The sequence below is a fragment of the Schistocerca piceifrons genome, chromosome 11 (assembly GCF_021461385.2).
Source record: "Schistocerca piceifrons isolate TAMUIC-IGC-003096 chromosome 11, iqSchPice1.1, whole genome shotgun sequence".
Taxonomy (NCBI): domain Eukaryota; kingdom Metazoa; phylum Arthropoda; class Insecta; order Orthoptera; family Acrididae; genus Schistocerca; species Schistocerca piceifrons.
The window spans coordinates 26,449,785-26,462,348 of NC_060148.1; the positions used below are offsets into that span (position 1 = coordinate 26,449,785).

At 42.0% G+C, this 12,564-nt stretch overlaps 1 protein-coding gene across 1 annotated transcript in view; it reads right to left on the reverse strand.

Annotated features, from left to right (window-relative positions):
* Nucleotides 1–12,564, reverse strand: part of LOC124720254 (activated Cdc42 kinase-like) — a 390,360-nt gene that overhangs the window by 16,066 nt on the left and 361,730 nt on the right. Inside the window, exon 22 of the mRNA XM_047245572.1 lies at nucleotides 2,620–2,750. Within this exon, the coding sequence (XP_047101528.1) occupies nucleotides 2,620–2,750 (131 nt within the window). The remainder of the gene's footprint in view (nucleotides 1–2,619; nucleotides 2,751–12,564) is intronic.

Here is a 12,564-nt window from a genome sequence, read left to right on the forward strand (position 1 = left end):
CAGTGGCGAGTCGTAACTGGTGTGCTGACCCCCCCAAGTCGCCAGATCTGAACCTGATAAAACACATCTGAGATGTGATTGAACAAGACATCAGAGCTCATTGTCCCCCTCCCTGGATTTTACAGAAATCAGGTGTCTTGTGTGTGCAGATGTGCTTCCAGACCCCTCCAGCAAAATACAGAGGCCTCGTGGCTTCCGTGCCAAGATGCATTGCTGTTCTAGCTGTTCAGTGTATGTCTCTCAGTTTTTCTTAAATTGCTTTTGAAATCAAGAGACAGTCATGCCAACTTTCAAAACTGAAAAATCAGGAGAATTTTAGTGCCGTACTATTTTGAATTACAACACATCCCTGACAAAGTTGCAATAATTCAGTACCTGTACCTGGCACACCCATATCGTTTCGCAATTTCAGAATTGGGAAACATTTTGTAAAGCAAAGGCCCAGTGTGGTCAGCACAGTTTATAGTCATGTTATACTCTACAAAAAATGAGGTAAATAAAGCCTCGGCATTCATCACACAATCTACATTTTGGGGTTTACATGAGAAGTTAAGTTTCTGGTTCCGTTCTACACAATGGACATTCTCCTTGCGTTCTTTAGTTTGCACATGTTTAAGAATGCCGCATTTCCCACCACAAGCCACTGAAAAGTCACATCTACATACACTACATAATGCGTAAGTTTGTCCCTTCCTCGATTCACTTAAATATGGAAACTCTTCCTTATAGATGTTCCTGAACACTGCATTGTATTTCTTCGCCATCCTGCACAAAAAATAATCAACACCTCTATGATACGCAGCCAACAACTACTACAGAGTACACAAATCACGCAGCAGAACTGAGAACACAATGGTCCTACGTTCTAGACACTGGTCATGTAGCAATGATGCCAACCCTGGTGCACCATTTCCCCCTATATTGCGCATCAAATTCCCCTAAATAATTTGTCACACTGTCGGGTAACCGAGGGGGAGGGGGGGGGGGGGGTAAAAGGGAGTCAAAAGTCAAAAATGAAATTGTCGCGGGGAGGGGGGGGGGGAGGGTAGTAACCCTAAATACTTTTCCCCCCTGAAACATTTATCCCTCCAATTTCCCCCAGGCAGCTTAATTCCACCTAAATTTAGGAGGAAATCCCCCAACTCGGCAACAAGTCCTTGTAGAAAGAACAATGCTAATCACTTCATTTGGAACAACTCTCGACTACTCCCTGTCCACAATAACTTTACGATTGCACCGATGCAACCAGAAGTGGAGGAAATTGGCACCGGTCGAAAGATATTCATTTGTCTCAGGACGCTGCCAATGATAAGTTCCTTACTTCCTCGTAGATACGAAGTGCGAGCTACGCCTACTGCCGCTCCCGATAGCCACCGCACAGATCTTCCCAGTTAACAGAGAACAAGTAGCAGCCGTGCATTGTCATCCACCAATATATTGAAGGGGCAGGATTTTCAAATAGTAACGAAAGTATTGAAACTGCTCTGAAAATTGGGAGATCGGTCTTCACGGTCGGGGGATCGGGAGTCTGGTGTGCGTACTGTAAGACCTTCGGTACACACACCATCAGATTATTTGACTCGTCGCTCTAGTGAAGTAGGCGAGTGTCAGCAATATGTCTCGTGGTCTTATCGTGGCGTGTTTATCTTCTGCCGTCAGGTCAGACGATAGAAACGCCACTTGCACGCTTAGAGTAGCAGATTGACGGTGACCAACTTTAAACAGAACTTGATTAATTTTCACACACATTTATTAAAATAATAAAAAGCATAGAAATAACTTAACTTGGTTCGGGATGCTATTTACAGTTGACAATCTGAAGTTCCTTTGGTCTTGGTACATTAATCTTATTCTCACATATCTCTGATACTTTACAAAGTGTCTATTCATTTATCTTCATGGCTATGTACAGGAATATGGTAATCTTATTAGGCGCAGACTGAAACTTGACTACAGACTAATGCACACTGAATAATCGGAGGTCTGTACACTTTTATAATACCTCGAGCGTTCAGGTATCACTGCGCAAGTGTGATCCGCGAGAAGAAAAGGTCCTATGTTAGCAAAAATCTCATCGGCTGTATGCGGATTGGCGGAAGCAGAATTTGGTCCGTCTTTATGGCAGCGCCATCTCGTAGTGCGGAGACGGACGAGCGCTGCGCCTGTGCTGTCGTGCTTAGCGGGGCGCGCTCTAGTGGGAAAGTTGTGTACGCGCTGACTACGCGGAACTATGTACACAACAGGGAGGAAGAAGGAAAAAATCGGGAGTCTCCTGCTTAAATCAGGAGAGTTGGTATGTCTGAAGAGAGGTTTCATACGAACACCCAGACTTCAGTCCCCACATATAACCACACAGCGGCACAAAGACAAGAGGCACCTGTTGTCTTTCTGCACTCCATATGCAAATATAACAGGGAGACACCGTAACATACAGTGGGAATCACTGTCTGTCACACACTTTACAGTCTCGTTTGGAATGTAGATGCAGACACAGAAGAGACAGAGACCTGTATCGCAGGCGGCAGGAGCGTCCCCTGCGCCTGCAGGGCCAGCAGGGCGCGCGCCACGTCCCAGCCGGCGCCCTCGAGCGCCGCCCGCAGCGCCGCCTCGTCGCACGGCCCCTCCCCCTCGCCGCCGCCCCCGCGGTGGTGCAGGAGCAGCGCGTGCAGCCGGCGCAGCTTGATGGCGCGGTGCACGTCCCAGCCCGCCGCCTCCAGCGCCGACACGCACAGCTCCGCCGGGCCCGCTGCCTGCGTAACAGACGGTATCCTACTACTGGAGCGACTACGGTAGGAATCTTATAGGACTGTAACTGTTCACAACTAGGGATGCAGAGAGCTTACACACTGACGTTTCGATATTGAAACTGAGTTCTTTCAAGTATCATAAGATAGACGTTCAGGACAGAATACTGATCTTCGAAAAAGGGGGGCGGGAGGGTGTAACAAAGCAGGGTTGCCCACTGCTATCCTGTTTTGGCTTTACACTCTTTCAGTAACTTAGTTAAGCAATGAACTTTTCTTTTTTTTTCTTTTTCACTACTCAGATTCAGACTACAGATTCTGTGGCCTTCAGCTTCATACTACAGAATTCAGAAATAGTTTAAATAAAATTCCCCTAGTAAAATCTATTATTTCAGTACATTCTAATATCTATTCTGAAAGTAATGAGCTAATCAGTTTTATTGGAAATGCATACTATTAACAGTTATGGACAATGACGTATATTGTGCAATACGTAATAAGTAAAATTCGAGTGAGCTAATAGAACGAATTCAGCTGTAAGACTGCATCCAAAAGAAAGCCTAAATTTTACTGATTCCAGCAAAGTGTTTAAATTAACCTAAAGTCTATTAGTTAAATAGATACCAAGACTCGAAATCTGAAGCCTGTATGATTTTCAGTGCCAATTGTGACCAAACTACCAAATAATTCCGAGATCTGTTTCGATACTTTTGCTACCTTTATTTTTCTACATAAAATAACTAAAGTCTCAACTTTGTAAGTCCATTAATTAAGAATTAAGTAAATTTGAATATGTAAAAATTATTGTTTGAAAGGGCTGCCGTGGTTATAAGTCGGGAATTCCCACGGCGGATGCACAAGTTAGTTCCACGTATTTAAATTGGTACAGCTCACTCGTGTTATTTAAATAATAAAACCCAATAGTTAACTTCAGAACCAGTTAGAAAGGATCATTTTAACCCTGGGAAATTATAAACTATAATATATTAACAGAAATAGTCAAATATTCAAGCACTCGTCTATATAAGGCCAGAGCTGGTGTAGTTCTCAAGTTACCGGTAGGTTCTCGGTCAGATTCTCTTGGAGCAAAAGTGCGGCAAGTCGGTTAATTTTTCAGTAATTGTAATTGTGAACTTTGTTAAAGATTGTAAGTTTTTGACCTACCTAATGTGACAATTAAGTGTAAGAAGCCTGGTCACGTGAATATTGTGTGTGCGAGTGATAACAAATAAATCGTACTGTGGTTGACATAAATGTTCAACAATGAATACGATCTTGACTTCTGATTTTGGAAAACTTAACCTAGGATCCTGGATTCTTAATTTCAGTGTGATTTAGGTGAGACGGACGCAGCTACCGGAAAGACAATATTGAATAAACCAAGTGAGGTACGTCGAGAACACTGCGCACTATCTACTGGGTGAGGAAATGTTTCAATACCGGTACATGCGGTTGTGACGTGAACTTTAAGTGGCACAAATAAATAAGGACGTGTCCCAGCACGTCACATGTGGTGCACTGGGTGAGGAAACAGCCCGACACGTTACAAGGGCTAGAAATTATCTAATCAGTAACACTGTCGGCAAGTTATTCTTTCGTCAATTAAACAAATCTTTTTCTGAACATGTTTCATAATGACACCAGTGCAACACATTTGTGGCTTGCCAAATCTGCATGGAAAAGTATATTGCAAGCAGTAAAACAAACCCAATAAGCAGTATGTTGAATACGAAAATATCTGTTATGCAGCCAATACAGACTGTTGGGGAGAGTCTATACAGCAGCACAATAAAGGAATTCAAAATGCACATACTGCCAAATGGACATTAGCCATATTAACATAGCTCCATATTAACATAGCTCCATACACCACATGAACATAGCTCATTTCCAATACAAGGATGAACACTTTCAATACTGTAGTACATTCAAAGGCAGTTAAAACCATTACAGATTTGTTCGTGTGGTTGAAATGACTGTCAATGACAAGCAACACAGTGATAAGTAGAAGAAAACAGAGAAACCAAATTTGATTTATGAAGTGAATATTACAAAACAACAAAAAAGAAGAATATTATGAGAAGGAAAGTTGCTACTCACCATATTGTGGAGATGCCGAGTCGCAGGTAGGCACACCAAAAAGATTTTCACACTAGTAGCTTTCGGCCATTGGCCTTTGTCAACAATACACACACATACGCACACACAAACACTCACGAATGTGGTTTCAGTTGCCCGAGACTGCAGTTGTGTATGTGAGTTGCGTTTGCGTGAGTGTGCGTGCGTGTATGTGCGTCTACTGACAAAGGCCATTGGCCGAAAGCTATAAGTGTGAAAATCTTTTTGTTGTGCTTACCTGCGACTCAGCATCTCCACTATATGGTGAGCAGCAGCTTTACTTCACATAATATTGTTACATTCCATCCTGGATTTTCCACGTTTGAACAAAAAAGGACAATTTGCACAGTAGAAATGAAATGGGCCCACCACCTTAAACAAGATCCATTAGAGGTATGGAAAACTATCAAACATACTACCCATCCAACAACACAGAAACAACCTGTTAAATTACTGAAGTTGTGTAGCCACATCATCAGCTTCTGAAATAGCTTCTCAAGATCGGGATATGGTCTCTCTAAACAATGTTGCTGATAAAGAGAAAACTTCTCTTAAAAATGCTATTTTTACAGTCTGCAGAGAAAAAGGTGTCAATTATGTAATGTTAATTATTGCTGAATTTATTGGTTAATAAACATGATGTTGGATATATCTCTATACTGCTTTTTACACCATTGTATAAGTTCATCTATGTTTCGGGGTCTGATTATTAGCAGCCATATGTGTTTAGATGTTTCGACAAAATAAAAATCAGCATCTAGCCAATATAGCACTTCCTCTATAACACTATACAAGGTAGACCCTAACTCTAATGGAGGGTATCTTAAGGAACAAATTGATGATAAGAACTCACATCCAAAAACGTCTTCCTACAACACTGCACAGCATCAGAGTTACAGGCATCAGCAGCTACTAGGCCACCCAAACGTCAGCAAACCTGAGTTTATACTCTGACGGATCACAAGCTGAATTCCTCACAATAATGCTGACCGCATTCAGGACGCCAGGTGATGTGCTGCTCAAAGCGAGACTGTAGGGACGGCCAAGTACGCTGACAGCAGAGGCATCAGAGTTCGAGGAGTGACCTAGCTATTAGTGTCGATCCCTGTAACTCTGATCTCAATAGCATCATTCAATGACTTCTACAAACATCAGTTCCCATCTCCAGTTTGTTTCTTACGGTGCATTCTGTAACACTTCCGAGTTTGGGTTCAGCCCGTACATAAATTACCAAGTGGATAATGTCACGAGTTTCACAAGGCTGTCTGCATACGAGCTGTCATACACGCAGTAGTCACAGTGCCAGAGAAGTACAGGAAGACCTGTATATGATCAACACTTAGTGCAAGGACAAGCAGTTGATGCTCAACATAAACGATTTTAATGTACTGCACATAAATAGGTGGAAATATCCATTATTGTACAATATGCAACTACTGAACAATCATTTTCCTTTTTTTTTCGATGGGCACCATAGCCTCGATGTTCTTTTTGTTGTGGTCTTCAGTCCTGAGACTGGTTTCATGCAGCTCTCCATGCTACTCTATCCTGTGCAAGCTTCTTCATCTCCCAGTACCTACTGCAACCTACATCCTTCTGAATCTGCTTAGTGTATTCATTTCTTGGTCTCTCCCTCTACGATTTTTAAACTCCACGCTGCCCTCCAGTACTAAATTCGTGATCCTTTGATACCTCAGAACATACCCTACCAACCGATCCCTTCTTCTAGTCAAGTTGTGCCACAAACTCCTCTTCTCCCCAATTCTATTCAATACCTCCCAATTAGTTATGTCATCTACCCATCTAATCTTCAGCATTCTTCTGTAGCACCACATTTCGAAAGCTTCTATTCTCTTCTTGTCCAAACTATTTATCCTCCACGTTTCACTTCCATACATGGCTACACTCCATACAAATACTTTCAGAAACGACTTCCTGACACTTAAATCTATACTCGATGTTAACAAATTTCTCTTCTTCAGAAACGCTTTCTTTGCCATTGCCAGTCTACATTTTATATCCTCTCTACATCAACCATCATCAGTTATTTTGCTCCCCAAATAGCAAAACTCCTTTACTACTTTAAGTGTCTCATTTCCTAATCTAATTCCCTCAGCATCACCAGACTTAATTCAACTACATTCCATTATCCTCATTTTGCTTTTGTTGATGTTCATCTTATATCCTCCTTTCAAGACACTGTCCATTCCATTCAACTGCTCTTCCAAGTCCTTTGCTGTCTCTGACAGAATTACAATGTCGTCGGCGAACCTCAAAGTTTTTATTTCTACTCCGTGGATTTTAATACCTACTCCAAATTTTTCTTTTGTTTCCTTTACTGCATGCTCAATATACAGATTGAATAACATTGGGGATAGGCTACAACCCTGTCTCACTCCCTTCCCAACCACTGCTTCCCTTTCATGCCCCTCGACTCTTTTAACGGCCATCTGGTTTCTGTACAAATTGTAAATAACCTTTCACTCCCTGTATTTTAACCCTGCACCTGCAGAATTTGAAAGAGAGTATTCCAGTCCACATTGTCAAAAGCTTTCTCTAAGTCTACAAATGCTACAAATGTGGGTTTGCCTTTCCTTAATCTTTCTTCTAAGATAAGTTGTAGGGTCAGTATTGCCTCACGTGTTCCAACATTTCTACTGAATCCAAACTGATCTTTCCCGAGGTTGGCTTCTCCCAGTTTTTCCATTCGTCTGTAAAGAATTCGCGTTAGTATTTTGCTGCTATGACTTATTAAACTGATAGTTCGGTAATTTTCACATCTGTCAACACCTGCTTTCTTTGGGATTGGAATTATTATATTCTTCTTGAAGTCTGCCTCGATATATTTGAGAATGACATCATTCCACTGGACTGTATTTTAAAAATGTAATTTATTCAGTAGTACTAGTTTCAGTGCCAACGGCCTTGCTGCAGTGGTAAGCATAGTGTGTGAAGCTCGATGTCTGTCTTGTAATGTCTGCCACTGGAGTTGTCTGAACATTTCAGTCACAGTTTCATGCTTACTAAATGGACACATGATACATGCATTAATTTTTTCATCATCTGCATTTTCTCTATCAATCATTTCTGGTATTGGCCGCAGACTGATCACCGAAGTTAAGTGCTGTCAGGCTGGGCTAGCACTTGGATGGGTGACCATACGGTCTGTCGAGCGCACTGTTGGCAAGTGGGGTGCACTCAGCCCTTGTGAGGCAAACTCAGGAGCTACTTGACTGAGAAGCAGCGGCTCCGGTCTCGTAAACTGACAGACGGCCAGGAGAATGGTGTGCTGACCACATGCCCTTCCATATCCTCATCCAGTGACACCCATTGGCTGAGCATGACATGGCAGTCACATGGTACCACAGGGCATTCAGAGAACTGAGAAGTAGCAGGTCCAATCATGAAAACTGACAACAGACGGGAGAATGGTGTGCTGACCACGTGCCCCTCCGTATCCGCATCCAGTGACATCTGTAGGCTGAGGATGACACGGCGGCCAGTCAGTACCGTTATACCTTCATAGCCTGTTCGGGCAGAGTTAGCTACTAGTTTCAGAACATGGCCCATTTTCAACTGCATCTATAACGGATGTGGGTACATCACTCTCATCTTATCATACAAAAATTGTGTGCTACACATAATTCTGCAATGACAATTACCGGAATCAATCTATTGGGTTGGGTTGTTTTGGGGAAGGAGACCAGACAGCGAGGTCTTCGGTCTCATCGGATTAGGGAAGGGAAGGACGGGGAAGGAAGTCGGCCATGCCCTTTCAAGGGAACCATCCCGGCATTTGCCTGGAGCGATTTAGGGAAATCACGGAAAACCTAAATCAGGACGGCCGGACGCGGGATTGAACCGTCGTCCTCCCAAATGCGAGTCCAGTGTCTAACCACTGCGCCACCTCACTCGGTAGCAATCTATTGCATTACATATCTTGGAATACACATACAGAGCGATTTTAAGTCGAATGGTGCCATAAATCCAATTGAAAGAAAGGTAGATCTCAGACAGAATAACTTAGAAGAATGGACGGAAAATCTAATTCACCCATGAAGAAGGTAGCTAACAAACTCCTTATCTGCCCAATAATTCAATATTGCTTCGGTCTGCGACCCATATCAGAAATGATTGACAGAGAAAATAGAGGTGAAGCAAAAACTTAATGCATTTCATCATAAGTTCATTTAGTAAGCATGAAACTGTGACAGAAATGTTCAGCCAACAACAGTGGCAGACATTACGAGACAGACACTGAGCTTCACACTCTATGCTTACAAGAGGATCCCAAAACTTGATTTCATACATCAGTTTTCCAATACGACTTCTGGTTGCTCATGTAAACACTCTAGTATCAATTCTGGCAATGCAGTTTTGGGTATTGGATTTCTACTTCCAGAATCGATTTTCACTCCCATGTAAAAACACAACTGTTTTTTAATTTTTTGGATAATCTGGATGCAGTGGCTTTTTGTTCACTGAAGGAGAAGTAGAAATATTAGACTGAACATGACGCTCTCTGCCCCCAATATTTAAATGAATAGCAACTTGTTGACTACACCGGAAAATGGAATATCTGATTTCCAGAGACCATTTGTATAATAAACTGACAATACAAAAACTGTTACTTCACCCAAATTCTGAGAGCGTACATTCCCAGAACAGTCAACCATCATACTACTTTGTCCAACATGTTGTTGTTGTTGTTGTTGTTGTTGTGGTCTTCAGTCCTGAGACTGGTTTGATGCAGCTCTCTATGCTACTCTATCCTGTGCAAGCTCCTTCATCTCCCAGTACCTACTGCAACCTACATCCTTCTGAATCTGCTTACTATACTCATCTCTTGGTCTCCCTCTACGATTTTTACCCTCCACGCTGCCCTCCAATACTAAATTGGTGATCCCTTGATGCCTCAGAACATGTCCTACCAACCGATCCCTTCCTCTGGTCAAGTTGTGCCACAAACTCCTCTTCTCCCCAATTCTATTCAATACCTCCTCATTAGTTATGTGATCTACCCATCTTATCTTCAGCATTCTTCTGTGGGACCACATTTCGAAAGCTTCTATTCTCTTCTTGTCCAAACTACTTATCGTCCATGTTTCACTTCCACACATGGCTGCACTCCATACAAATACTTTCAGAAATGCTTTCCTTGCCATTGCCAGTCTACATTTTTTATCCTCTCTACTTCGACCATCATCAGTTATTTTGCTCCCCAAATAGCAAAACTCCTTTACTACTTTAAGTGTCTCATTTCCTAATCTAATTCCCTCAGCATCACCCGACTTAATTCGACTACATTCCATTATCCTCGTTTTGCTTTTGTTGATGTTCATCTTATATCCTCCTTTCAAGACACTGTCCATTCCGTTCAACTGTTCTTCCAAGTCCTTTGCTGTCTCTGACAGCATTACAATGTCATCAGCGAACCTCAAAGTTTTTATTTCTTCTCCTTGGATTTTAATAGATACTCCGAATTTTTCTCTTGTTTCCTTTACTGCTTGCTCAATATACAGATTGAATAGCATCGGGGAGAGGCTACAACCCTGTCTCACTCCCTTCCCAACCACTGCTTCCCTTGCACGTCCCTCAACTCTTATTACTGCCATCTGGTTTCTGTACAAATTGTAAATAGCCTTTCGCTCCCTGTATTTTACTGCTGCCACCTTCAGAATTTGAAAGAGAGTATTTCAGTGAATTTGAAAGAGAGTATTCCAGTCAACATTGTGAAAAGCTTTCTCTAAGTCTAGAAATGCTAGAAACGTAGGTTTGCCTTTCATTAATCTATCTTCTAAGATAAGTCGGAGGGTCAGTATTGCCTCACGCATTCCAATATTTCTGCGGAATCCAAACTGATCTTCCCCGAGGTTGGCTTCTACCAGTTTTTTCATTTGTCTGTAAACAATTCGTGTTAGTATTTTGTCCAACATATGTTCCATGAAATCAACGTGACAAGAGAATCAAATAAATTAGGGCCCATACAAGGACTTACTGACTTGTTACTTTTTCCCATCCAGCACTCAAATTCAATAAGAGATGGTGACTATAAATATATACAGTTTTTTTTTTTTTTTTTTTTTTTTTTTTTTTTTTTTTTTTTTTTTTTTTTTTGAAAATGTGTCACATATATCTGCAGGAAGTGGGGTACTGGTCAGATCCAGAAGTAAAGTTCTTATAATTATTAGAATGGTGCATAAGTTTGTAGCATTTTTCCATAAGTTTAATAAACTCAATAAAGGCTTTGTTTATCAATAATATAGCCTCCTTCACTATTTACAACATTGTGCCAATGCTGGGCTAACTTTTTGATTCTGTGACTGCAGAAATCTTGACATTTTGAGGAAAAGAACTTGCCAAGCCACGTATGCAGCACATTTTCACCCTGAAAGGGAGTCCCTCGAAGGTTGTTCAATGGAAAGTGGCAAAATCTAGGGACCAAGATCACGTGAATAAGGTGGGTGTGAAATGACTTCCCAACCCAACTCCTCTATGACGTTTTTGGTCAGTCTAGCAGAATGTGGATGGGCATCATCGTGGAATAGCATCTCTACACACAGTTTTCCTGCTCATTGTTCTTGGATTGCATCTGCAAGACGTGTCAGTTGTGACAATAAGTGTCGGCTGTGGCGGTTACACCTACAGGAAGCAATTCAGAGTACAGCACAATGTCGCTGTTCCACCAGATGCTTTACATCGTCCTTTGTGGAAGTGCGCAGCTCTTTGTACAGGGAGTTGCTGCTTTGTTTGGGCTCAACCATTCATTTGTTTTTCTTATGTTAGCATAGACACCACTTTTCGTCACCAGTATTGGCACAGGACCACACGCCAGATGATGATGAGTAAGCAGAGATGCTCACAGGGCCACCTGCTGATTTTTGTGATTCCAGCTTAGGTCACACTGTACCTATATACCGGATTTTAAAAACCTTCCCCACTGCTCGCAAATGTCACACAATGGTGGAACGATCACAGTTCATCGCATCTGCCAGTTCTCGAGTACACTGGTGCGGATTATTGTGGATTTAAATGATCTTCATCAAACCCCAAAGGTCTTCCTGAATGTGGAGAGTCACCATAGTTCAATTCTTTTATCTTGGCGGTTCGCACATGCCCGCCCAGACGCTGGAGATTGCTGCGTTGCCAGTTGTACGCACCAAGAGAAGCAGCGCCATAGTATAGTACAGTTCGCAAACTTACGTTTAGGGGGGAGCGCACAGTTTATGAAATAAAGCCACCACGGCCGCATTAACCCCTCTCACTGCTACACAGACGTGCTCCCCGCATTCCGCGCTGTGCGCGATTTTGTCATCACTGCACTGCTCGCCTGTGCAGACACACGGTGTTCCGACTGCTTTGACACACTTATCATTTGGTTTCACAAAAACTATTTGGCCCAAAAATTTGATTTTTACACATCTTCTTGACTGATACCTTCCCCCCATAAATGACTTAATTTTGTTTTGATGTTCAATGTAGTTATTGTGCAACATTAAATGTAGTAAACCATTGCACAAAATTTTGAAGAGCTTGCAGAGGTAAAAGTATACTTTCCGTATGGTCGATTTTAGTTGCCACTAGAAATTTCAAAAAATTCCATTCAAACGAATAAAATTCATGATGTAACACACTTCGATATTGTTTTTAAATAAAGAAAATATTAAGCACCGATCAAGGTTAGAACTCAGAACCCTTCGCT